Below are 26,511 nucleotides of genomic sequence, written 5' to 3'. Positions count from 1 at the left end.
CTTCCCAGATGAAGCCGGGCTGGGAGGGCCGAGCCCCTTGCATGAATTTCATGCATCGGGCCTCTAGTTATTTATAATACTCAAAATTTGTATATCACTTTCATCTTAGAGAAGATTATAAAAATATTACTATCGTATTAAGAGCAACCTTTGGTAGGGGGTGTTAGCCACACTCAGTCTGAGCTGTTCTGAATTGGGTTATTTGCCCCAGCCTGCTGGCCTTAGTGGCACTATAAACAGAGGCCCCTGCCTTCTAGAGAGGGGATGAAAGCCTCATGCTGTCTTTGACCTGCCTTTTCTAACTCTTGGAAATTGCTGTCCTTCACATCAGTATTTGTAGGTCTCTGAATGCCCTTTACTTCGTCAAAGAAAAAAATCTTGTGCCTCTCCCTACAATGACTGCATAGTAGAGAATTATGAGTAAGACTTTGCGATACCTTAAATAAACTTACAAGGTTAGAATTGTTGGATGAACAGAAATTAAAACACTGTTTTTTGTTTGTTTTAAGGAATGAATGAATACTCATTTGATGACATCAGTAGTGCTTGAGCTTATTAAAAGCTTTCACAACAGAGCCAAATATTACCTATACTTAACAGGGAAGCTGAGAGTAAAAATCAGGTATTTTACAGTATTCATTCTTTTTGTTTCTGATTCTCAAGCACAAAAGAAGTGTAACCAGTTTAAAAAGGGAGGCCTATTCACCTATATTAAAAAAAAGGGGTCAAACATTTATTTGTTTTTAAATAGCATACTAAAAAGATAATGGCAGCCCTGGCCAGTTTGTTCAGTGGTTAGAGCGTCAGCCCACTCACAGAAAGGTCTCAGGTTGGATTCCTGGTCATGCGGCACGTACTGGGTTGCAGGTTCGATCCCCAGCCCCGGTTGGGGTGTGTGCAGGAGGCAACCAATCAGTGTGCCTCTCTCACTGCGATGTTCCCCTCTCTCTTTCTCTCTCTCTCTCTCTCTCTCTCTCTCTCTGCTCCCCCCCCCCACCCTTTCCTCCCTTTCACTCTCTCTAAAAATCAGTGGAAAGAATATCCTTGGGTGGGGATTAACAACAACAAAAAAGATAATGGAGTTTGAGTTACCTTATAAGACGTGGAGCTATAAAATCTATCCTGAATATGAGTGTTGGTAGGTTGTATAAACAACTGGGAAAAAATATTTTTGACAAGGGGTTATGTTTTTATTTCAGGGAGGATGACATTCAGTAAGTGAAGGTATCCTAAGACCCCACCAAGATGACAGTAGTAGCTGGCGCTTTATTTAACATGCCTACTATCCCATTGCTCACAAGCCAACAGATGGACAGTAAATCTATGGAAAACTTTTTTTAGTTCACAAGGCTTTTTTATGACCTTTACAAAAGTGGTATCAGAGAGGGGGCCATTGTCAGCCCTGTTACTGTGGTCAGATCTGGGTGCCACTGGGGGTGGCCAGTTGAGGCTTTAGAGAAATCACCTCGCCTCTCTCAGCCTCAATTTCCTCCCTTGAAAAACCAGGGTGTGGCTGGTTAATTAGTAAGGTCCCTTAGGCCTCTGTGTGAGTGTGGGCTCCTGGGGAGTAGCGGGCTAACGTCCTGTGGTTACCAAGGTGAGTTTGGCCTCCTTGGCCCGGTGGTTTCTGTGTACACAGGGAGGCGCAAACTCGGTGTCGGTATAGCGAAGATAGCAACCTTTGTCCTCCTCCAGGAAGTAATAAATGCCGGGTGACTGACTCAAGTCCTAGTCTCTTGATTTTTTAAAAAAATATATATTTTATTGATTTTTTACAGAGAGGAAGGGAGAGGGATAGAGAGCTAGAAACATCGATGAGAGAATCATTGATCAGCTGCCCCCTGCACACACCACAGGGGTTGTGTCTGCAACCAAGGTACATGCCCCTGACCGGAATTGAACCTGGGACCCTTGAGTCCTCAGGCCGACGCTCTATCCACTGAGCCAAACGGGTTAGGGCTCTCGTTGATTTTTTTCTTGTTAACTTTTTATGTTTGATGAGTCAGAAATACTCCTGGAGAGTATTAACAAGACTTTGATTATTATCACTTCAAATTAATAGGCACCATTCCTGCGTAATGATTTTTGCCAATTGCTCTTCCATAATCTTTAGTAGGCAGACCAGAAGGACAATGTTTTTTGTTTGTTTGTTTTTAATATTTTTATTGATTTCAGAGAGGAAGAGAGAGAGATAGAAACATCAGTGATGAGGGAGAATCATCGATTGGCTGCCTCCTGCATGCCCCACACTGAGAATCAAGCCTGCAACCTGGGCATGTGCCCTGACCGGGAATGGAACCATGACCTCCTGTTCATTGGTCAGTGCTCAACCACTAAGCCACACCGGCCGGGCTGCAATGTTTTTAATCAGTAAGAACCTTTGTGCATTGCTTCCTGAACCCTTACTTACCACACGGTCTGGGTCCTCATTCTGTCTGCGCTGGTAAAGGTGGGACATCGGAGAACATGGAACGATATAGACCACGTGCCACTTAGTATAAGCCTGTCGGTTCCCGTGTGGTGTTGGATGCTGGAAGGGGAGGTGGGAGAGGGGATGAGAGTGAGCTTCGAGCCCTGGGCCCACTTCACTGACAGGCAGAAGAAATGCATGCCACTTCCTTTGTCCTCAGCTTCCTCGACCTTCGGGTTTGCCTGAGAGAGGCGGCAGGAATTCGGAAGGAATTCAGAAACTTTCTAGTTTCTGATATGCAGTACATTCCTCTGTGTCACTGGGCATGCCTCTCTGTGCCTCATTTTCCTGGTCCATAAATGAGATGGTAGGCGAATTTTGAAAAGGAGCCTCTTTACCTGTTCGGGGTTCTAGCTCTCATCTCATTGTGGAGGAGCAAGATGTGGACTAGGGGTGGGTGACACGGGCGGAGTGGGCTCTGCCGCCCGCCATATGGTGCCCACGCCCTCACAGAGCCTTGGCTGTGTTTTCAGGCTTCGGTGCAGTGTTCGGGCTTCTGAGACGGCTAAAGCACTTTGGAACAACTGTTCCAAAGAGGACTTTGGGCTACGAGGCGTGGAGTGAAGGTTATACAGCACCGTGTCTATCTTAAAACAGGTGATGATGTGTTAACAGGAGCATTATATCCAGAGGACCTTAGAGACTTTCTATTTCAGGTCCCTTGGGTTTTAGGGAGAGCGTTAGAGAAGCTAAGGGACTGGCTCAGGGTCACAAGGCCAGACAGCGTCAAAAGCGGAAGCTGGAGTCCATTTTTTACTTCGCCTGAGTGTGTAACTGGTGCACTTTCCATTATTTTAATTATGTAGATAAGACTGGCGCACTAGAGGAGATAAGCAATACTCGAAGGCAGGGCACGATGGGTGCCAGAGGAGGGGGGCCGACAGTGTGCTGGGATAGGGTGTCTGAGGGGCCATTATCCCATCTGGGATAATCTGGGAAGCCTTTCTGGAAAAGGGAAGTTTGAGTTGGGCTTGAAAGACAAGTGGACTTTAGACCAAGAGGACAGGGGAGCACCAAGAGCAGGGGGGTGGAGACGGGAAAGCCCAGGACAGGTGGTATGGACCGATCCATTTGGCTGGAGCAGAGGGACAGGTAGGAGGAGGGAATGAGGACTGACGGTGGTTGAGCATCGTCTTGTGTCAGGCACAGTGTCATCTCTTCCTGAGTGGGGGGACGACTTCCCGACCTTGCACTTGTATGAGGGCATCACTTCTCCCCACCCCATCTGTGCACCTGAGACCTGTCCTCCTTTGAGTAAAACAGTCGGCTACACTTTGATCTAGTGGGACAGTTCCTGGTTTGAATGGGGAGAAAGAGAAAAGAGGGAAGGATGGTCTGTTTCTGTAAGGAAGGTCTCCGAGGCAGTCGGTAGTATTTAATTCTTCGACAGGAAGCCTGGAGCCTGCCTCCCACTCAGTGGCAGCTGGCGGGCCTTGGCGCTTCTGAGTGACCGGGCGACCATGAATTATTCAGGCCCTGCGCCCGGTGAGTGGCCGCCTCGCAGAGTCCTGTGGGAAGGAGGCTGTGCTATCTCATTGGAGATCGGCAGAAGCTCAGGAGCTGAGGAGGAAGAAATGCCTGCACTCTTAAAACTATTTCACATTTTAACGTGCCAGGCCCGCATATGCCGTTCCATAGCCCTGAAACTGGGTAAGTGGGATCTGGTTTTTAAAGAGCAAGAAATAACACCTCCTACCCCCCAATTAATAAAGAAAATACCCTATACTCTATACTCTCGTTGTCAGTGTGGCACATGTTGGCAGGGATTTACATGAAAGGGCAGGTAAATTGACGTAACAACGGGGAACACTCGTGTGGGAGAAAGCCCACTCTGTTCTGTTCGTCTCAGCCACGTCGTGAAGTGCTGTTGTTGGTTCATTCAGAATGGCACTCTCTGAAACGACCACGAACCGCATTTGTCACATGCTACCACATCTTTGCGTTGGCGTGTTCATGCCTGTGCGTGTCTGTGTCCTATTTCCTCAACTAGGTTGAAAGGGCCTGCAAAGGAGAATTCACTTCTCATAACCTTGTGGGTCCCCTGGAGGGCTTGTGCTCCCGGGTGGGGCTGAGGACCTGTTGGGTGGGTAGACCAGGGGTGTGGGGCCTGTGTCTGGCTGATGAGGTTTGTACCCTGCCATTCCCTTCCTCTCCCTCCTTCCCTCTCCAGGTGCCCATGCAGCCTCTGTTTCACCTTTTCTCATTACAGCCAGTCTGTGGTACGCTCCTGGAAGAGGTAACATGGATGGTAACACCTGAGGGCAGGGCTCAGGTAGAATGGAATAGATTTGTATTTCCTCTTTTCCCACGTATTTCCTCATGAGCTCTGCTACCAGGAAGCAGTGTCTGCCTGCCCTCTTGTAAAACTCTGGCCCGATGGCTCTGAACACCTGTGTGTGTCGGCCTTTTGCTTCCATGTCGGAGGTGGGAAGCAGAACCAGAAATCCTGGGCAAGAGCAGGCCTGGCCCCAACCGCATTCCTCAGAGGTCCTTTTCCTTTGAACCACTTTACTGCGGCGGAGGAGCCCAGCCTTGGCTCTGGCTGCTGTTACATTCACAGGCATAGCAACACCTGTTTGCCAAAGGTGGGGCCTCCGGACTGTGGGCAGCTTTGCATGTGTAGATAACAGACAAAGAAGAATGCAGGGATCAGGATTGCCTGGGGTGGGAGACGCAGTAAACTGCATTCCTTCCCCAGCACCTTGGGTGTTTGTTGTTGAGTGTAACTTGCCATTTTTCTCCTCCTCAGCGGAGGTGGCAGGTGCTTTGTGTTTGATTCCGCTGTGGCGGTTGGAAGAAGCAGCAGGAGAAGGATATGAATGGAAACTAGATTTGCTCCGGAGTTTCAGATTCAGCCATATACCTAGATGATTTTGCGGGAGGTGTGTGTGTGTGGAGAGAAAGAGAAAGAGGGAGGGAGGGAGGGAGGGAGAGAGAAGGGGAGGGGAGGGGAGGGGAGGGGAGGGGAGGGGAGGGGAGGGGAGCGGATGAGAGGGGAGGGGAGGGGAGGGGAGGGGAGGACCATCCATATCCTCCAAGGAACACAGATAGCATTGCTGTAGGTGGAGAAATTCTTTTAGCCTTCCTTTTACTTTTTCTTCTAGTTATTCAAAGTCCTGAAGTGTCTTACTTAATAGCCCCACCTCAAATAAACATTAGTCTTTCAAAAACATAGGCCTTGTATAACTTGTTTCATGGTGAGGATTATGCCCTGGCCATCTCTGAGGTGTTACTGCTTTTATGCCTGTGATATGATTTTGAATATCTCTTTCCCAGTGCATAGTGGGGTAAGTACTTCCCCGGCAGAAGACTGGTCCTACCTTCCAAACTGTCCTTACCCAAAACTGCAAAGAGGTGACCCCTGGTTCCTGGCCTGAGGTCACTGATTTACTTGAAACTTTCAGCATCCTCCAGGTGATAGCCTCCCGGGTAAAGAGATGGCCGGAGATGGGGTAGAATTCATTTTTGAAATTTCCTCTATGAGGAGCTTAAAGATTAATCATTGCTGCTAGGATAGTCCTAAGATCTGGAAAGGCAGTACAGAGCAGGAGAGAATTTGGCAAAAACAGGTTATATGTAAAACTTAATAGTTTTTTGTCCCTTTCTGTTCCCACCATTTCTTTCCCAGCTTTTGGGTGTGTTTTTTTAAGTCCTTGAATGTGCACAAATCCCATCACATTTTAGCATTTTGGCCGTCTTCTCCCAGACATTTTCAGTCTTGCTAACGTTTAGAAGTTCAGGAAACGACACTCCATAGTTTACCCAGTCAAGCTTGCTGTAATGCAGGAAAAGCAGTCATCTTTTCTCCGCCCCCCCCCCTCGTTTTTATTACCTCCCAGATTACATAAAGCCTCCTGGGACAAACGGGATTAGTCCCACCCCCTTAACGTTCCCATTCACACGTTACATGCCAAATCGCACAGAATCCTAGTGTACGGGTCTTCAGCCTTGAGCTCTAGTTCCCCACCTGGACATGGCCCCCCATCGTGTTGCAGGTAACTCGGATTCAGCCCATCTAGAAGGAACTGTTCAGCCCTCCTCTGTACTCCACAGCCACTCTGAAAGCCCAAGAGTCATAGCCAGCCCTTGCCTTTGAACCTCCCATGGACAGTCTGTTACCAAAGTCCCGTGGACTCTTCCATCAGTCCGTTCCTTTTTATTCCTCTTGCCACACCCTGACTAGTCCTTGGACCTAGACAACGGCAGGCAGGCACCACCTAAGAGACCCGGCTGCCTTCAGGCTTTTTCCTTTTACCCATTCCAACCTACCCTGGCCAGACTGATCATCCCTAGAGCCCAGCCCAGCCCCCATCGTCCTCTGGCTCAAAGTCTGCAAAGGGCTCCAGCCCAGACTTCGTTCCAGGCTTGCCTGTCACAGCCCTTACAGACAGAAGGTAGCACTCGTTGGAGCTGTTCCTGGGACAGTCCAGTCAGCGCCTTTACTTGTGCTGCTTTCCCCCAGGAGGACAGGCAGCTTCCCCCTTGTCCAGGCCTGTTGATAATATACCTGCATTTCAAGGTCTGGTCAAATGTCGCCCCTCCTAGAGCTGACCCTACCTGCCTTCCTAGGCAGAGGTATCCTCCTTGTCCTCTGAACTCTCACCCCGCCCGGCCCTTATTCTATTCTTTTGGTATTGGACTGTTTGCATGTTAGTTCCATCTCCTTTAGCCAGCAACTCTCCCGGTCATCTTTGAATCCCTCCAAAGCAAGCGTGTCAAATTCACAGGCTAACACGGGCCAAATAAACGAGGCATGTGGCCCGTGGGCCACGAGTTTGACATGTTTGCTCCAAAGCTTTAGGCAGTGTACCTTGCACACAGTTGGTGTCCAGTAAACAGTGAATGGCATAAAGAATGAGTGCCTCTGGCCTTCCTTCATTGCCCACTGCTGAGTGGGAGGTGGTCCGATGAACCATCAGGATTATGTTCTCTCCTTCCCTGGCACCATCATACCAAATGGATTCCTACTTCTCACTTCTGGACTTTGCAGTGTCGTAAACCCTTCCCCAGCCTCATAACCTGTCTTTCCAATAGTCTGCCTAGCTGACAGTGTATTCTACACCGGCTCTTTAAGACTGAGTGTGGCTATACTACTCGTCCTAGCCTCTACCCCCATCACATTGTAACCTGGCTAATTAGAAAGCTTATTCACCTACTTCCTCATACCAGAGGGAGCTGAAAGGGAGTCTCTCAGAGTAGTGACTCATACTCTAAGTGGCTTAAATATTAAAAATAAAGGGTTGTAAATTGGCAAGCACTTTTCAGACTCATTTTCTGTGCCTATAGCTGGACACCTAGAGACTTAACCACTTCACCCATGTACTTAATAATGAAGAGGGGCTAAGAAGATCTGTGAAAATTCTCCATTCTACTCTTTGTAGCCTTGATGTGACATGTGTATGTGTGTGGGGAGGGAAGGCGGGAGGGAGGGATGCAAGAAGAGGTGCATTTTGAAAAATATACCTCTAATGTGAACAGTGTGATCATTTTTGAGGTGTTTTCACATCATCTCCGCAGTGCCCTTGTAGAGGTAGGCATTAATTATCCCTGTCCGACAGTGGAGGTTTAGAAAGAATCCAGGGTTTCTTCTAAGGTCATAGGTAATTAAGAGGCTTGGCCAGGTCTGGAAGTAGAAACTCAGGTCTTGGGAATCCCAGCCAAGTGCTTCTTCCAGTATCCCCCATTTGCACTGGCAGTTAAAGGGCTTTAGCAAATGCTGTACTACTTCCTGGAAGATGAGAAATGTCTCCGAAGCCTGGCCTGGGCCTGGCTTTACAAAGTGAGATGGACACTGGTTGTGGATGGAGGCAGTGGGAGTTGTCGGAGTTGAGTTAGCAGTTAGCTGGACTTCAGGTTTGCTTTCTCTCTAGCCCTGGACAGGATGCAGTTGCTTGAATTACAAGTGCCCAGGGGACTAAAGTAAACCTAGGATGGAGGCCCCCACCTCTTCAGTGCGCATCGGAATCCCTTAGGAATGACATTACCTTCCTCAGTGAGCGGGGATAGCTGCTGGGCTCCGTGCTGGAAACTCCAAATTAGTAATTAGCTGTCTGCCTGTAGTTAGTGAGGAAGGGGAGGGGGGATAAACGGGGGTCGATTATTTTCCAAGAACATATTTTGATCACTGTGATTTTCTAAGGAGGGTATTTTATTTTTGGTTGAGCTTGGTGTGGGAGAAGTAGCTCTAGAGAGTTTTAAAAAATTGGAAGAATGCAAAAGTTTAGAGACCTCGTTTTACAAATCACAGTCGGATTTGAGGTTGATTTCTGTTCTCTGATTTCCTCATTGGTTCCTAAAACTCCTCCAGGTCAGGGATCCTCGAGGGTTTACCTGTGTGCCTTTCTCCAACGACGCCTTTGTAAAGTCGGTGCTCCCCTAAACCTTGCACCGAATTACTGCTATGGAGCCCGTGTTATCCCAGAAAACCCTGGCTTTTAACCTCTCGTGAAGGCAGCCCAAGTCTGCAGAGAAGCGTCTCATGGGAGCCAGAACTTACACCTCCTTCCCTGGGGCCCCGCAGTGTGCAGAGTGACTTTGTTTCACTCCCACCCCGTCCCCCGCGCGGGCTCCCGGGCCGGCGGCGCCGCGTGGTTGGCGCCCGCGCCGTGGGGACGCCGCGCGCCCAGGTGCGCGGGCCGCGCGCTAGCCGCCGACGGGGACCTGCGGGGCTCCTGGCCCGCGAGGCCGCCTCCCTTTCGAGTGGTAGTAATCGGAGACTTTTCCGTTACGCGAAGCTCTCAACAAAAGGTGGTCATTTCAGCAGCTTTGTGTTGGGAAGGTACCACCGCGGCGGGCGCGCCCTGGGCCGGCCCGGGGGCGGCGGCCCGGGCGGAGGGGCGCCGGGGGCTGCGGGCCCGCCCTCCCGCCCTCCGCGCGGTGCGGCCGCGCTCCCTCCACCCTCCACCGCGCTGTTATGCTAATCAGGTGACATCACCGCCCCGCGCGCGGTGAGTGGCTCCCGATTAAATTACAAACCGGCGGCCGCCGAGGGCAGCAGGGAGGAGGTGTGTGCACTGCTCCCGCGAGCGCCCCGGGCTCTGCGATCAGCCGAGCTGAAGATTGGCCATATTTAAAAAAAAAAAAAAAAATTCAAGGAGGACTTGCGCCTGCCTCCCTCGGTCCTTCCGCCTCTCCTGGGTCATTGATTTCAAGCTTCAAGCCAAGGGCCACAAAAGGAAGGAAAGCAACAAGGCTTTGGTGCCTGAGTGTTCATTCCGGCTGGCTAAGGTGGACTGCCGGGCAGCCAGCTTCCTATCAGATCGCCCCGTGGACCTTCCGACCGGGATGGGGCTGGCCTAAGGTCCAGCCCTCATCGCAGGGGCCGGGAGCCCAGCCGTGCGGAAGCTGCTGCGTGTTGGATGGGGGTAGGAGGGCGCCGGAGCGGGATTTCCTCCGTGCAGCCCGCCGGGGCGCTACGCCGCCGGGCATAATGGAATTGCAGAGGACGTCCAGCATCTCGGGGCCGCTGTCGCCGGGCTACACGGGGCAGGTGCCTTACAACTACAACCAGCTGGAAGGGAGATTCAAGCAGCTACAAGGTAAGCCCTCCCCCCACCCCCTCCCCAAGGCCGGGCCTGCCAGGGGGGTTGAGGCTTTATTTGTGCCATATGGTACGTGATCCTAATCAAGACTGGTGGCCCCGGGGCGCACGGCCTGGTCCCAAAGCCTCTGGTTGGCTGTGAACAACACCCCATTCACTACTTAAAGGGGACAGTTTCTCACTCTGCTCCAGAAAAGCCACCATTTGGAGTCCCCATGGCTCGCCAGTATGCTTTTGGCTCTTGTGGTTGTCAGGTAACTGCTGCCCACTGCACGCACACGTCTCTCCCTTTGCTTACCTTTGCAGCTCAGTAGGTCGGCGCTCATATGCGAGTATTTGGTTGCCAGTGGCCTCCGTCTCCCAGCCCCCAACCTCTTACCTCTGGGAAGCCTAAGGGTGCCTAGTGCATTTGCTCTACACCCAGTCCCGTAGAACAATAGCAGAGGGCGAGGAGGGAGTGGTCTTTTTGTTCCGAAGCCTGAGTAAATTACAGTTTTGATTCCGAAGCTTAATTTTAACCCTTTTGATGTATTGTGTTGGGGGAGAGCCTTCCATCAATTAGTGGGCGATGTGATTTATAATGAAAGCCAGTTATTGTCATTTCAGTGCTATGGGTTGGATTAGTTGGATCATTAGTTGGTATTTCTTGGGGTCTGTATTAGTCTCAAATAATTGAATGAATCGCATATTTGACGGCACACATTGTCAGGAAGAGCAGGGTCCTGCGGGCAGCAGTGTGGGAGGGCGGCCGGCCTAACGCCTGTGGCCAGGTTGGCCCCTGCGGCCTTTGGCTGTCCCTGCCCAGCCAGCAGGCCTGGCCAGCAGTGTCTCAGAGTTTTTATATGAAAAAGAATTCATAACTCAAAACAGAGCTCCTTCCGATCGAAAGCCCCTGGAATCAAAAGTAATCGGCTGGGAATGGCTCTAGTGCTGTGAAGGGGGAAAAAAAGTAACCTTCGCAGACTTGTATGTTTCTTATTTTAACTCTTTTCGGTGCTGCAAATGTGGTTCCTGTGAGGAGGAGGAAGGAAGGAAGCAGCTAGAATGTTTTCATTGGGAAGGGGGGGGGGGTAATATTTCATTCATAGGTTTATTTGTCTTGTGAAATAGTTGACAGTAATGACACTTTTCTGGAAAACAAGAGACAGAACAGGACCTGGTTGTAGACATTTGCTAGGCTGTGCTGCATTCCTTGAGCAGTTAGCTAAGAGGAGGCTCCAGTCCCTCCAGGGAATGGTTGTATGTCTTTGGTTCATTCCTCTTGAGCTCTTAGAAGGTAGAATTTACCTTTTTTTCTTTCTTTCTTTCTTTTTTTTTTTTTTGGAAAATTTGGGGTGGCCAGGGCTGGTGCAGGGAACTTGCAAGTGGTAGATAGAGGAATGGGAAGTGTGTTCCTTGTCTTTCTGGGCCTATGCTGGAAGCCCCACACTGTTTCAGGTCCTGAGAATTCAGAATGCACCTCCTGGGGGCCCCAGGCTCCCCACTTTATTGTGTCACAGTCCAAGAAGGAAGCACCCAAGGAGGGGACCCCCCCATCAGAAAATAGAAGGAGGTGTGGGAGGCGTGTACCCCATAACAAAAGGCTGTTATTCTGAAAGGTCTGAGCATGGTTGTAAAACTGCTCACTGAAAAGGGTGGAGTTTACACACACAGGAAATGTCTTAAACTGTCCTCTCTGGACAAAGTAAAATTTAAATTAAAAATCACCAGGTGCTCCTGAGATTTTACCTCACAACTGTTTCTCAAGGAAATCCCTTCGAAAGGGGTGGGCTTCACCTTTGTGTGTGTGTCACCTTTGTCCCCGAATTTAGATTTAGTTCCAGATAACTTTCTTATTTCTAAATATTGTGGTTTAGGAGTTGCCTAAGTTTAGTGTTGTATTTCTGTAACAGAGAACCACCCATGTTGAGGAACTGAGAAAGGGTGGATTAACTTTCAAGTATGGCGGATCCCAGGAGAATGCCCGGCATTTGGGATCATCCTTAGTAACAAATGGAAGTGATTGCATTTTAAGAGAATTTTTGATAAAACCTTTCCCCATCTCCACCTCCAACCCCTAGTTTGATATTTTGTTTACTATTTGTAGTTCTTCCAATCAACATTTTTGATAGAATATAGATTCTGCTGATTTAATTTTGTATATGCCTACAAAATTATTATTATTATTTTTTTTTTACTCTTATAAGTATAATCTTTCCTAGCATTTGCAGGCCAATCTTGGCAAACTGTTTCTCTGAATCTGTATTAATTTGTTAAAGTGCCTCTTATGTGAACTTACTCATTTAGCATCTATGTCTGAGAGTAATGTGATTTCATGGGAGATATTTATGCATGTTTGCTGGTTTCAAGTATTTTCACACTGTCCTAAAAATTTCAGGAGGGACCATGGGATGGCATTTGCTGTTCCAGCTAAGGGAAATATGATATTAAAATGAATCTGGTCTATTTCAATACAATAATTTCTAGAGAGTTATGGGTAAGTAAATAAATGTGATCAAAAACAAAACCTCAGCGATCTAAAGGACTGAGATGTTTTGTTGCAAGTGTTTATCATACTAATAATGCTTCTGGCAGAAGGGAAGAGAGAGGACCTACTACTTCTGATGGCTTCAGACATTAACCAAACACCCAACCCTTAATGCACACCTCACAGACACACCCTCTCAAAATTTTCACCTGCAAAACTATCATCTTCCTCAATTTGTTCATGTATCTTAAGAAGTTGGGTTAGTTGTTTTGTTTTTCTTTTTTAAATAAGAGAGAATACTGAGACACAATAAAACTCAACCTCACGTGTTTAGATAAATGTTGTTTGTAGTAACAGAGTTCATAATATTTTTTTCTCCAGTTTCACAGCCAGTTTAACTCCTTATAGGAAAATATTTCTGCTACTCTTCTACTCAGAAACTTAACTTGTGCCTGTTATGTAAATTAAATTCCAGACCCCTAGCCCTGGCCTTGTGGCTCAGTTGTTTAGAACGTCATCCCTTAACACCAAAAAGGTTGTGTGGGTTTAATTCCTGGTCAGGGCACATACCTAGATTGCAGGTTTGATCTCCGGTCAGGATGCGTAGGGAGGCAACAGATCGATGTTTTTCTTTCACATCCATGTTTCTCTCTCCCTCTCTCTTCCTTGCTCTAAAAAAGAAAAAAAATCAATGGAAGCATATCTTTGGGTGTGGATTAAAAAAAAATTCCAGACTCCTGAGCTTGACATTCAGGACCCTCCCCACCCCACATACTTCCTATTCCAGTTCTTACACTTCGGATAACATCTTCCAGGTAGGCAGGCCCGTTTCTCTTCATCAAACCCAGCCCTGGGTTTTTCCTCCATCATTACCTTCCGCCTCAAATGTCCCACCCGTCCATTTTACATGTGGAAATCCTTCCTACAGCTCTTCAAGACTATGCTTACATCCCAGTTATGCCATAAAGTTTCTTGTCTCCTCGGATCTCATTGAGTGCTTTCCTTGCATCAGACATGTTAGCAGGAGCTTTATATAGGGTGGGGCAAAAGTAGGCTTACAGTTGTGAGTACACAAAGCACAGTTGCCTCTTGCATTATTATTTATTAATTATTGTATTACTTTCCATACACACAACTGTAAACCTACTTTTGCCCCACCCTGTGCATAGTTATCTTTTTATTTATTTATTTTTTTTGGTTAATCCTCCCCTGAGGATATTTTGACATTGATTTTTAGGAAGAATGGAAAAGAGAGGGAAAGACAGAGAGAAACATCGATGTGAGAGAAACACATCGATTGGTGGCCTCCTGCACGAGCCCCAGCCAGGGCCCAGGCCGGTGAGGAGCCTGCAACCAAGGTTCCATGCCCTTGGTTGGAATCGAACCTGGGACCCTTTGGTCTGCAGGCTGACGCTCTATCCAGTGAGCCAAACTGGCTAGGGCTGTGCATGGTTATCTTAATCTAGTCTTCATAACATACCTAGGAGGTTTTAAAGATGAGAAGATAGAATCAAATAAGTTGTCCAGGGCTAATGGGTTCAGCCTGCACATTGTTTTCTGTAATTTTCTTTTCCCTGTCTTGTACATATTAATATTTCATCTCTGAAAAAAACGGGGGGGGGGAACGTGTGACATTGTGAAGTGCCCACATTAACCTGATTCTTTTTCCTGCCTTCCTGTCCCCAGAGCACGGATTCTGTTGGCTCTAGCAGTGGAGTTGTAATGAAGACAGGATCTAGTTGAAAAGCATCAGAATGGAGTTTTTGTGCCCTCTTTGCCTGACCTTGACATTTAGCACCTGATATTTCTGGAGAAAGTGCTTTCTCTTAGCTCTTCTGGCTCAATGAATTCATCCCGTTGTCCAGAAAGAGTCATGGGGTCTTCCTTGGGACATAGAGGGATACTAAAGAGTTTTAGCCATGAGAATGCATTAGTACTCTCAAGTTTATTACATGCCATCTCAGACATGTTGAATTTCTTCATGGTTTTTTGGTTTTAATTTCTTAACTGTTAGGGAAAGATCTGCTGGTTTTATACTTGTAGATCATGAAGAAAATTTATTCTTCAGTTTTTAAGAACTTTCCAATTATGGTACCTAAATGTCTTGCTTAATTTCTTAAACTTGAGTTTACACCTGTTGGTCATGAATAAAATTTTAAGTTCTTAAATATAAAGTAATAGTCTTCTAATATTCCTCATTGTGACAGTGAACAGAGTTGGTGACAAATGATATCCCTATTTTTTTGTTTGGGGATGGCAAGATTTATAAGAACATTTTGGGATTTAATGACAGCAAAAAAGATTGGCTTTTCGGTTTGTTTCCCTCCAATACTGTGGGACTATAGTTTTCTAAGCCCAGATAACTGTGGGTAAGTCACTAATTAAAAACAAAAAAACAACAACTTTCACCAGTTTACAAGAATTTCAGCTCAAAATTTAGAAGTTCCTAATAGATTTGTGAATTAGAATTGTTTTTGAATGATGTAATGATGATAATTATTGTTGTAGCTCTTAACTTAAATATGTACTCTCTTGCTCATTAACTAAATGAGGTTATTTAAAGTACCCAGCATGAGACATAGTAACTTAGCACTAATAATAATCCTGTTGGGTAGATATTCTCTTTTTATAAAGAAACAGATCATTGGATTACGATCAACCAGTATGAAGTTCTCTCTCCAGAACCCAGGTTTAGTGAGTCCGAATTTGATGTCCCTCCTTTAGAACAGCAGAGTGTGAGGTCTGACCCATGACACCCATTACCCAGGCACCATGAATTTATTCTGGTGGCATGGAAAATTAATGAGCTCAGAACTGCTCAGATTTCTGGACATGTACTCTTAGTTTTTGGTGGGCTAAGGAACACTAACAGGCAAGGAACGCTGATTGTTGTTGGTTTATATACAATGGTTGCCCTGGACAGCCATTAAAAGGACTCTTGGAGGCCTGCTAAGGAGAAGAGGAGGGTGATAGATAACTCTCTGAGGAAAAGCTACCAATTTTTTTAAAAAAATTACAGTTGACGTACAATATTATATTAGTTTGAGGCATACAACCTCATGATTAGACGTGTATATAACTTACGAAGTCATCACTCCGATAAATATATTACCCATCTGACACCATACGTAGTTATTACCAGATTATTGAGCATATTCCCTATGCGTTACCTTCCATCCCCATGACTACTCTGTAACTACCAATTGGTACATCTAAATCCCTTCCCTTTTCCATCCAGTCCCTCGGTCGCCCTCCTCTTGGCATTCATCAGTCTGTTCTCTGTCTCTCTGAGTCTGTTTCTGTTCTACTTGCTCATTATTTTGTTTTTTAGATTCCACATATCTGGCATTTGTCTTATTTCACTTGGTATAATAGCCTCTAAGTCCGTCCATGTTGTTGCAGATGGGAATATTTCATTCTTTTTTTATGGCTGAATCGTATTCTTTTGTATATATCACCACGTCTTTGTCCATTCATCTATTGATGGACATTTAGGTTGCTTCCATATGTATTTATAAAAATATATTTTTATTGATTGATTTCAGAGATGAAGAGAGAGAGAGGTAGAACCATCAGTGATGAGAGAGAATCGTTGATCGGCTGCCTCCTACACGCCCCACACTGGGAATTGAGCCCACAACCCGGGCATGTGCCCTAACCGGGAATCGAAGGTGGCCACGCCGGCCGGGCCATATCTTGGCTATTGTAAATAAGGCTGCAGTAAACACGTGTCTTTTCGATTTAGTGTAAGCTACCACTTTTCTTAGGGTAGTGAACTAATGGGACTGAATGTCCTGACTGTGAGGAAGCTTTCTGGATGACTGTGTTCCTTGGGCCTGAGAAGCGGTCTGTTCACAGCCCCACCGCCTCTTCCTCTGTTTTAGTCTCTTTCCCTGGCTTCCTCAAGCCCCCCATGCAGCTGCCCAGCCTCTCTAAAGCCAGGCTCTGATCAGAGCTCTCCTCCCTCCCATAACTTTGGGGATTTGACTCCAGCCAGCCTTCCTATCCAGGTCCTGTTCTCTGCTTGACAGTATTCACGATTTCTAAACCAACCCTGCCTTTCCCACCTGGTTTCTTTCCTAGGGAATTATTTATTGTGTCGGATCATTCTTTTGAGCTTTAGGTCAGATGCCACATCACTCTAAGTATTCCCGGAGGGAGGGGAGGTCAGAATCCCTGCTTGGATTCCCTTCCTTTAAGGTTTAAGCACTTGGTCATTCTGCGATTTTCACAAACTGGTATTGGTGGTAGCTTGAGTATTTGCCTCTGTTTTCCTTACATTTCACAAACTCTGGGAACATAAAGACGAAAGTCTGACATAACCTCTTACACGTAGCAGTCACTAAGCCTTTCTTAAAGAGTAACTAAATGAAGTTACTCTTACGGGCTGCTTTATTGCAGGGGTTCTCCAGATGCGTTCTATCAGCATGTCTCGGGGACTTGATAGAAAGATAAATTCTCAGGCCCGACTTCTCTCCTGCTGAATCAGAAACTCTGGGGTGGGGCCAGCAATAGGTGTTTTAACTAGTCTGCCTGGTGACTCTGCTGCACACTGGAGTTTTACCACTTGTATGATCTTTGTGATTGGTAGGGGTGGGTGGGAGAGAGTTGGGGAGGAATCGGCTGCATGTACTGCTTCCCAATAGAAGCACATACTATCTGATTTCTTACTGAAGAATGAAGTCTTGTGAAAAACTATGTTTCAGAACAAAACTGTGTAATAGTGGAAGAGTCACTTAACTAGTTAGGAATGGGCTCTATCTGGCTAAATCACAGAAGCCCGTTACCATCTGTAGGCCTTGGCAAATGGGGTCAATTGTCTACCCCAGTTCCCTCACCAAGTTGGTGTGAAGACCAATCTGAAAAGAGATGTAAGTTTAGAAAAAAATAAAAATAATAGTATGTGTGGGGTCTGAGGGGACAGTTCAATTAAGGCATCTAGTTTAGTTCCACTTAGGTTCTTAATTTAAAAATCTATTGGATTTAACCTTAAAACCAGAAATCCCAGCCACTTGGCCTTTGGAAGGGAGATGGGTGGCATCTGGCCGTGGCCCTGTCTCCGATATCTGAAGATCTGGGCAGCTCTCCTCCTCTGCATGCCTGTCCGGTTTACCTTCCAGGGTTGTGTTGAACAGCAGATGCCATAATCTCTATGAAGTTTCCTTGAAAATGTCCATGCACTATTAAAAAATAAAGTATGGTTGTTGTTTCCATAATCTTTTCTTTTTTTAAAGAAAATTTCTACATCCCTATGAGCTCTATAACTCCAGTAGTGTACAGCAGTTTCAGTATGGACTTCAGGATTTGTTTTCCTCTCTTCTGGAAAATGAACGTGAAGAGTGACAGAGCTTCAAGTTTACTGTTTTTAACCACCGCCTCATAGCCATACGCCTGCGCTTACTGGAGTTACACTTGTGCACATTGTCAGAAGAAGCTAGGCAGATCTCAGCCATTTTTAGATCTTGGTACCTTTTCTCCTCTTTCCTGACAAGTTTCTATTAACACTTAGGCCCTGCGTATGAAATACTGACGGTGGGAGAAATAAATTATAGGGACATGGTGGGCATGTTTCTAGCGTCAGTAGTCTTTGCTAGATTGGCTTCATTATCAATTTGGCAGTTGTTGACCCATTTCATGGGTGCAGAGATTTTGCCATTTAAATGCTCGGTAGATGGTCAGTAATCTAGGCTACTTTAGAGCAATAAGAATTCTAAGAGCCCTAACCGGTTTGGCTCAATGGATAGAGCGTTGGCCTGTGGACTCAAGAGTCCCAGGTTCGATTCCGGTCAAGGGCATGTACCTTGGTTGCGGGCACATCCCCAGTGGGGAGTGTGCAGGAGGCAGCTGATCGATGTTTCTAACTCTCTATCCCTCTCCCTTCCTCTCTGTAAAAAATCAATAAAATATATATTTTTTAAAAAAAGAATTCTAAGAAATAAAATAAGACTGACTTTAAAAAGAGAGGGCTTGCATTTTTGTTTATTTTGTTGGTCTGTTAACAAATATGTATTGATGACCTGCTTCTCAACGAGCAGCTGTCCTCCGGTTAGGAAGTGCTGTGCCGGAGACGCTGGCTGAGCTTGACGATCAGCAGGAGCATGTGGAGAAATAAACTTATTCCTGGTGAGGGGACCCAAGGTAGGGAACCAAGAGGTGAGGGACCCACGTAGGGAATTTAAGCAGGTTCCGGGCAGCCAGAGTTTAGAGCAAACCAGGGCTGGTCAGAGGGGGGTCTAGAAGGATAATTGACAAAGGTCTTGCGGATACATGGTCCTCTAAATCAGATTAAGGAATTTGGAAGTAAGTCAGGCAGTGGGAAGCAACTGAAGATTTTTAAATAGGAGAGTGCTTGGTTCTGACTTTTTTTTTAAAAGAAAGGCTGGTCTGACTCCTGAGTGTGATTGTTTTAGAGGACAGTGGTCAAGCGAGGAGGCAGGAGATTAGTTAAGAGGCTGTGGCATTGGAGGGGGTGAGAAATTTAGAAACAACACAGCCTCCTGGAAATGTGAACTGCAACGTACTTAAAGAACCTTGTTACTCCGTGGGGTCGATAGCCCGCGGCTTGTTAGAAATGCAGGCGCTCAGGCCCACCTCAGACCTACTGAGTCAGAACCTCATTTTCACACGTTAAGCGCCCAGTCAGGGTGACTGACACTATACTTTCCGTTCGGAAGACAAAACAGGCTGGGCGCTTCACGTGTTAACGGGCTCCCCAAGCGGTTTGTGCGCTCATTCAGGCTTAGAAAGAAATAATCTCTGTTGCCCCCATGTGCAGAGAAGGAAACAGTCCCAGGAAGGCTGTGACCATTCTGAGGTTCAAGTTTATGTGTTTTATATATAATGTCTGCATTAAAAGTAGGAGTTTTTTTTTGGGGGGGGGGGTTTCTCTCCTAAGTAAACTGGATCATTTTAACTATAAAAATAATCTTGTATCCAAAATGTATAGTAGTTAATTAAAGAAAGTTTAGTATTGCCCTAGGAGATTACAGGGCGTTAAAGCATGGTTGGTTAATTCCTAGTTTTGTAAGCCTTTGTAGAATTTGGCTGGGATTTTCCTACTTGCTAATCCTGCAGTTCTAGAAATTTGCGAGGTTAAAAAAAACAAAGTTTCTTTTCATTTACCCATTTGGTATTAACGGAAAATTAAGGTCCATACCTGCTTTATGACTTCAGTGTTTTACTTTCAAACTATTTTTTAAAGATACGTTTTTATTGATTTTTAGAGAGAGAGGAAGGGAAAAGGATAGAGAGGTAGAAACGTCGATGAGAGGGAAACATCATCGATCAGCTGCCTCCTGCACGCTCCCTCCGGGGGATCAAGCCTACAACCTGGGCATGTGTGCCCTGAACGGGAAATTAACCTCTAACCGGTAACTTCTTGGTTCATGGGTCAGTGCTCAACCACTGAGCCACACTGACCAGGGTCAAACTATTTTTTTAAAGCAAAAATACCTCCCTCTTTCCCCACACTCCATCTTAGTAAATTGATGCTATGTTAAATGAATGCTGCTGTTCTTAAAGTTGGTCAGACTATATAGTCCAGTTTCTCATACGTCAGATTTACCGGCTGGTGTCTTCAGGCTTTGGCTTTAAAAGTAGATTGGAAATACATTAAATATCTGTTACTTAATGTAAGTGCCCATTGCCTGTGTGTCTGCAGGTGAAGCTTGAAAATGACCGGGTATTGACTGCTGAAATTTGTTGGCTGGAAGTGTTTGCCTGTTGGAAGGAGAAAGAAAAGAGGTGGGGAGATAGGTGACTTCCTCTCTTGATGGGCACCACTCGGCGACCCTTCTGATGGGTGGGGCACCGGTAATGAAAGCAGTAGGAGTCAGGAAGTGACTCAGGTGATGTTCTTTCAGAGGAAGGGTTGAAGGTCATTAATGGACAAAGTCAGTTTTTTAGCTGTCCCTTGTATTACTCCAAAATCCTCTTTATATATTGATTATTTCACAGCCATACTGTGACACCTCCAAAAGAAATGAAAATGAAATAGTTTATGTAAGATTCTGCAGTCCCAGCAAATTCTTACTTTCTGCTAGTTCTTTTCTATGTGCTTATTCAATTTAATGCTATTGTAATCATTGTATAGATTCAGTTTTGTCTTGCCTTCCTGTTTCTGTTTTTTACTTAACATTATATCATAAACTTTTCATATGTGGTTAATTCTATGCCTTGTGCCAAATATTGCCAAATTGCTTTCCAAATGAGGGCAATGTATTTACTCATCTGAGCCTGTTTCCTCATATGTGGGAGAAGGGTATTACAAACTCTGTGTAGTAAGATTACTTTAAGAGTATGTGAAATGCTCCATGGAAACTGTGTTTAGCACAGTACCCTCAAGTTACTCGATGACAACCATTCTTTTTACAGGTCCTGGTTAAATGGCGAAGCCAGGCCCAGGAGAGGCAAGTCTTTTGAACTTGAGTTGAGTGTCTCAACCCCACCTCCACCCCTGAAACCTGTTCTGGGTGTGGTTTCCTTTAGTCTGTTAGAAGAGTGTTCAGTTTGCCTGAAAATGCACCCAGCTGAAACCCGCTTTTTATGTTCCCACAAGGTTGATGGCAGCCACTTGAGTCTGTGACCTTTGGTGGTGTAGGTTGAAGGTTACGATGGTGGTGCCTCTTCCGAGTTCATAAAAAGCATCTGGAGCAGTTACTGCTGAAGCCCGAGCACCCAGCACTTTGTCAGAGAACCACCGTAGCCAGATTAATACTGCCCGCCCTCCACAGATCAGTGCACGCCTCTCAGTGTTTGCTTTTGAAAGGCCTGCCTTAGCCTTTCTCTCCCCCCACCTTGAGTTCAAGAGGCACAGGACCTTTAAAGTAGCAACTCCAGTAATCACAGTAGCATGGAGACACCTGGGGGCCTGGATCTGGCTTCACAAAGGCCCTGTGAAAGGTCTGGCCCTAAAGTCCCTTTCTGATGCTGCAGTGATGTAAGTGGAAAGTTAATTTGAGGATCACGGAGGCACATGTTATTCACAAAGAATGTGAGCAAAACATTACACGTCTGGAGGCTCTGCTCTTCTGTGGCGGCAAGGAAATTACATGGGCTGTGTCATTATTTGGGAGAATTTTATCAACCCCCCACTGAGCATGCAATTGTGATGGGATTTTGGAGTGACAGCCAGTTGCACTAGTTGCAGAAGTGAGCTGAGCTGTGTGAGTGTGTTTTGCCTGAAATCCTTATACAAACCATAGATATTAATTTGGTGCCATTGACATGCAAATGGTGGTTATCTCTTGGAATGTGGCCTTAGCATTTTGGATTAGGGGTGGATTTTTTTTTTTTTTAAAGATAATCTTTAAAAGTATACAGAGTCTGAAAGTCTGCTTCAGCTGTTTGCACTGTTAAATGCCAATGAGCTTCTGTAGATTGCAGGCTTGAATGTATGGTAGTTGAGAGGTGGACAGTACCCTGATTTTTATTGAAGGAGACGTTTATTCCTACAGAGACTTAGAATGACTTGCTATAAAAAAAAAAAATCAGCCTTGCAGTGGTAGAGGGAGATTATGCATTATCTGTGAACAACTGTCAAGCAGATGCAATCCCGGCTGCACAGTCTGTGGTGGAGAATGGGTGGGTGGCCAGGGGAGGGAGGAGGAGAGTACGGGGGCACTGCAGCCAGGCTGGCCACGGTGTGGCAAGGAGGGCTGCAGGGGGCTGTCTGAGGACATTTTATCTCTACTTTCAGAAACACAAGGATGGTGGAAAGCATGTGGACTGTGGGAGTCGCATAAGCCAGCTTTCAAATTCTGGCTCCCATAGTGACGTCACTGAGTCCCATTGTGTCATCTGTTAAAAACTGGGAAGAACATATAGTCCTCGGGGTGGTTGTGAAGTTTAGATTAGAATTTTGTTTTAATAGGGTGACCAGCTAATCCTGAGACTCTCCCAGGATTACACTTTCCCAGTGTTAGCGCTGGTCATTCCGTGTCCAGGGAATCTCCCCCAAGTCCCAGGCAAGCCGGGCAGTGGGTCACCCTAATTATATCTGAAAGTACCTGTGGCTATGTACGGAGGATAATATCTGTGTGCTTTTCACCCCCGTATTCCTTCCTAGTGCTTGGCACATAAGTAGATGTCTCATAAATAAAGGAATGAATGAAAGAGTAAAATAATGAAGGCGCTAATACAGACATAGTTGTTTTAAAGTGAGTTAGTCACTCCTCTCTCTTCTCCCGTGAGAAAGGAGGTGGCCTCATCAGCCACATAATAATGTGTTGAATGAAGGAATGCGTCACCCGGTAATGATTTTGACTTTATGATGTGGCTAATCTGTAATTTCAGGAAGGGCTTATCTGGGCTTGTCTCGTTTTTTGATAAAATGGAATTTGATAGGACCTTAGGGACCTCCCTCATGTAGTCCCTGAACGCTGCAGAGCACCCGGGATTTACTTAACATTGGTAGGGAGGAGAGGAGAGGGAGGCACACAGACTAAAAGAGAGAGAAGCAGTTCCCTAGAAATTAATTAGGCATTGGGTTGTCTCTTTGGTTTTTGTTTTTCTTTCTTTTTCCTTTGAATGGGATGGGGTAAGAGTATTTGGACCAGCAGAAAATGTAATGTAGTCACATAGCAAAAGAGGTAAAAGTGTAACCCGTGAGGATGCAATCTGTTCTTGTAGGTGTGGTAGCCAATCAGAGTTTCATACTGTGGGGGCTGTAAAATGAGTGTGATGTTTCTAACTGCCAGTGCGCCTTCACTCACTGTGAGACCACAGAGTAATGCTCTCCTAAAAGCCAAGCAGTTGAGGGTGCTCTGAGCAAATGGAGGCAGGGCCTCAGAAATTTAGATTCCAGACCAATGTGCCAGAGTGGCCTTTTAACCTGAAGGAATATCTGCGACAAAGTAATTTTGGCCCAAGAACTGCTTCCCAGCCTTCAGTGCCTCCCAATGCCCGTCCTCCGCCCCCCTTTGAAAATCGTTGGTTTTCTTCTGCACATATATATGATTTCAATTTTGAGGTGGGAGGTTATTTTTTACTTGAAACACAAGGAAGCAATTTTTAAAAGTCATACTCATTCAGCAGTGGGCTTGACTATAGCCAAGCTTGGCTAGGAATTCTTGGCCACAAAACCACATGCTGCAGCCTTTATCAGGGTAGTGAATTCAGATGGCTTTTGGGGAAGGGAGAGGGCTGGAGTTGAGGGAGGGGCTCTCTAGAGCAGTGACTTGCCGGGAGGGGCTCTGGAGCTGCTGCCTTTGTGAGTGTTTGCCACCAGCGGGCTGGGCGGCCAGCTCCTCGCTCAGCCATCATTGTCATGCGGTGATTCTGAGATGACCTTCCTTTCCTTACCTCATTTTCCTATGAGCTCATAGTTGTCTGCCCACGTAAATTATGTCATGGGTCCTTCCACTCTCTTTGTTTGATAAGGAGCAGCTCAGTGTTTTCTGGAAGAGGAAAGTGATCACAGGTCACTGTGATTCCTGGTTGATTTGGGACTCTTCTCTCTTTGTTCTCTTTCCCCCAGTGGGAACTCACCATGTAATTTCTTTACTAGGTTCCAACCTGCATCGAGAACTAACCAACAGAACTCCTTAAGGAGGGCCTCTTTTCCAGGCTTTGGGGTAGGATTTCTATCCCTGTCCTCAAGAAACTCACAAACAAGTCAGGAGACAGGAAAACATACAGGTTTTGAATAGTGAATATGAGAAGGTGGGGGGTTCTTTATACACCTGCCAAATGGAGACCACCCGCCCTCACTACTTCTCAGGGGTGGCTGTGAGAATGAATTCCCTCTGAAAAATACGAATTTATAATCAAATCTAAGAAATTTGGTCAGGGAGGGACAATTGGGGAGGCTGTCTTGTTCTTAGGTCCGCTCACATGGTCTGGTGTCACTGATGAAGGAAACGGCCCTTTTCAACAGTGCTGGCCAGCGTTTATGGAAGGCTTCTGTACCTGACTCTGTGCCATTCATTCTGTGCATTACCTCATTGCACACTCTGAAGAATGCTAGAGATAGGCGGAGTCGTTATCTCTGTTTACAGATGAGGAAACCAGGGCTTGGAGAGATGAAGTAACTTGCTCCGTGTCATACAGCGAGTCTGCTGAGTGTTCACAGAGCCCTGCCTTCTCCACACGGCCTCGCCAGAGATAGTTATCTTCCTGGGAGGACCTGGGTGTGGCTGGGTGTGGAGGAAGCGGTTGGACCGTGTCTAGTAGCAACCTACGCAGTTTCTTGAGTCTGCTTTGAAGCAGCCTCCTCAGCCTCGCTCCTTAGAAAGCATTGTCCGTCTCTATGATGTGGTTTTCTTGCTCCTGTCCCCGGAGTCAGCTCGTCTCCCCCAGAGTCAGAAAACTCATTGGTGGCCAGTATCTGCTGTGGTGGAGTGGCTCCGCGCCAGCCCTGTGTTCAGGATGGGCGCGCTGCGTCACCACATGGGAAGCGGGAGGTGCTGTCAGGGCCTGATTAGGGCAGCCTGGTTTGGAACCGGAGGTCATGCCCTCTCTGCCACCTTGCTCACGAGTCCACCGACTGCTGTGACGGAGACGTTCAACCACAAGCTTCTCTCTCTCCTGCACCGATTGTGACTTGACAGAAACGGTTTTGTGGGCTTTCCGGCACGAGGCAGGTATGGACCAGGTGCCTTAGCATACATATGATTTATCCTTTCAGTAGTCTTGTGGGGTGGGTGGTGTCACACCTGTGGATTGAGGAATCTGAGGGTCTGAAAGGCGAAGTGAGGTGGCTTAATCAGCAAGTGACAAAATGGGTGACTTTTCGAAATTCTGCAGCAAGAGGGGGCCGTCTTTTGACGTTTCTTTAAAGTGTGTGCTTTTACCCTACCTGGACAGAGCATCGGCCTGTGGACTGAAGGGTCCCGGGTTCGATTCCAGTCAAGGGCACATGCCCAGGTTGCAGGCTCGATCCCCAGCAGGGAGCGTGCAGGAGGCAGCTGATCAATGATTCTCATCATTGATGTTTCTATCTCTCTTTCTCCCTTTCCCTTCCTCTCTGAAATCAATAAAAAATACATTAAAAAAAATAAAGTGTGTGCTTTCTCTCTAGGTAGAGGCAGGTAGCAGGGCACAGTGTACATGTCTTACCAGCACATGGGTAGATTGTATTGATTTAAATCTTATTTTAGCCGAAACCGGTTTGGCTCGGTGGATAGAGCGTCAGCCTGCGGACTGAGAGGTCCCGGGTTCGATTCCGGTCAAGGGCATGTACCTGGGTTGCGGGCACATCCCCAGTGGGGGATGTGCAAGAGGCAGCTGATCGATGTTTCTCACTCATCGATGTTTCTAACTCTCTCTATCTCTCTCCCTTCCTCTCTGTGAAAAATCAATAAAATATATTAAAAAAAATCTTATTTTAATTTTTGCTTAAAACGTGTATTTAATCATTCTTATTTAGGAAGTCAGCCAAATTCATAATTGTTTTAAAAAAAAGTGTCACACTTAACCTAACAACAAATTGAATACACAGTTGAATGCTCATCAGATTTCTCAGACATCACTTGCTGATAAAACTGTTGCTGTTGATGAGTTAAACGTTCTATTAAAAACAATACAGTCTGGCCCTGGCTGGGTGGCTCGATTGGAGCATCATCCCATGCACCAAAAGGTTGCAGGTTCGATGCCAGTCAAGACACCTATGGGAGGCAACCGATCAGTGTTTCTCACTTGATATTTCACTCTGTGTCTCTCTCCTTTCCTCTCTCTCCGAAATCAATAAAAACATATAATCAGGTGAGGATTCAAGACAATAAAACAGCACAGTTTTTTGCTTATCATTGGTCGTGCAAGGGGCTGACATTTCGGGGATGGGTAGTGCATCTGTGTATCTTGAAGGTCAGAGCTGACCTCCACCCACACATGCATAGTGTTTGCTTGGTAAATGCAGTGAGGGTATTGGTGGGATGTTGTGCCAGGTGATATTGAGCCTTAGTGTATCAGGATCCCTTTGAACATAGCTATAGGCGAGCCTATAGGTAGACCCACAGCTGGCCTGTTGAGGGCTCTGGATTTTGTTAGAGATGAGATCCCTGCAGCCAGAGGTCTCTCGTGATGCCTCAGTGGTGG

At 46.3% G+C, this 26,511-nt stretch overlaps 1 protein-coding gene across 3 annotated transcripts in view; it reads left to right on the top strand.

Annotated features, from left to right (window-relative positions):
* Window positions 1–26,511, top strand: part of SPTBN1 (spectrin beta, non-erythrocytic 1) — a 178,679-nt gene that overhangs the window by 70,676 nt on the left and 81,492 nt on the right. The window contains exon 1 of one of the 3 annotated variants that reach the window (XM_059659811.1): window positions 9,441–10,008. The exons of the other annotated variants lie outside the window; for them this stretch is intronic. Within the exon in view, the coding sequence (XP_059515794.1) occupies window positions 9,900–10,008 (109 nt within the window). The 5' untranslated portion in view covers window positions 9,441–9,899. Of the gene's footprint in view, window positions 1–9,440; window positions 10,009–26,511 lie in introns of those variants that run through there. 3 annotated transcript variants of the gene reach the window in all.

The sequence above is a fragment of the Myotis daubentonii genome, chromosome 12 (genome assembly GCF_963259705.1).
Source record: "Myotis daubentonii chromosome 12, mMyoDau2.1, whole genome shotgun sequence".
Lineage (NCBI taxonomy): Eukaryota > Metazoa > Chordata > Mammalia > Chiroptera > Vespertilionidae > Myotis > Myotis daubentonii.
This window is presented reverse-complemented; position numbering and strand designations above follow the sequence as displayed.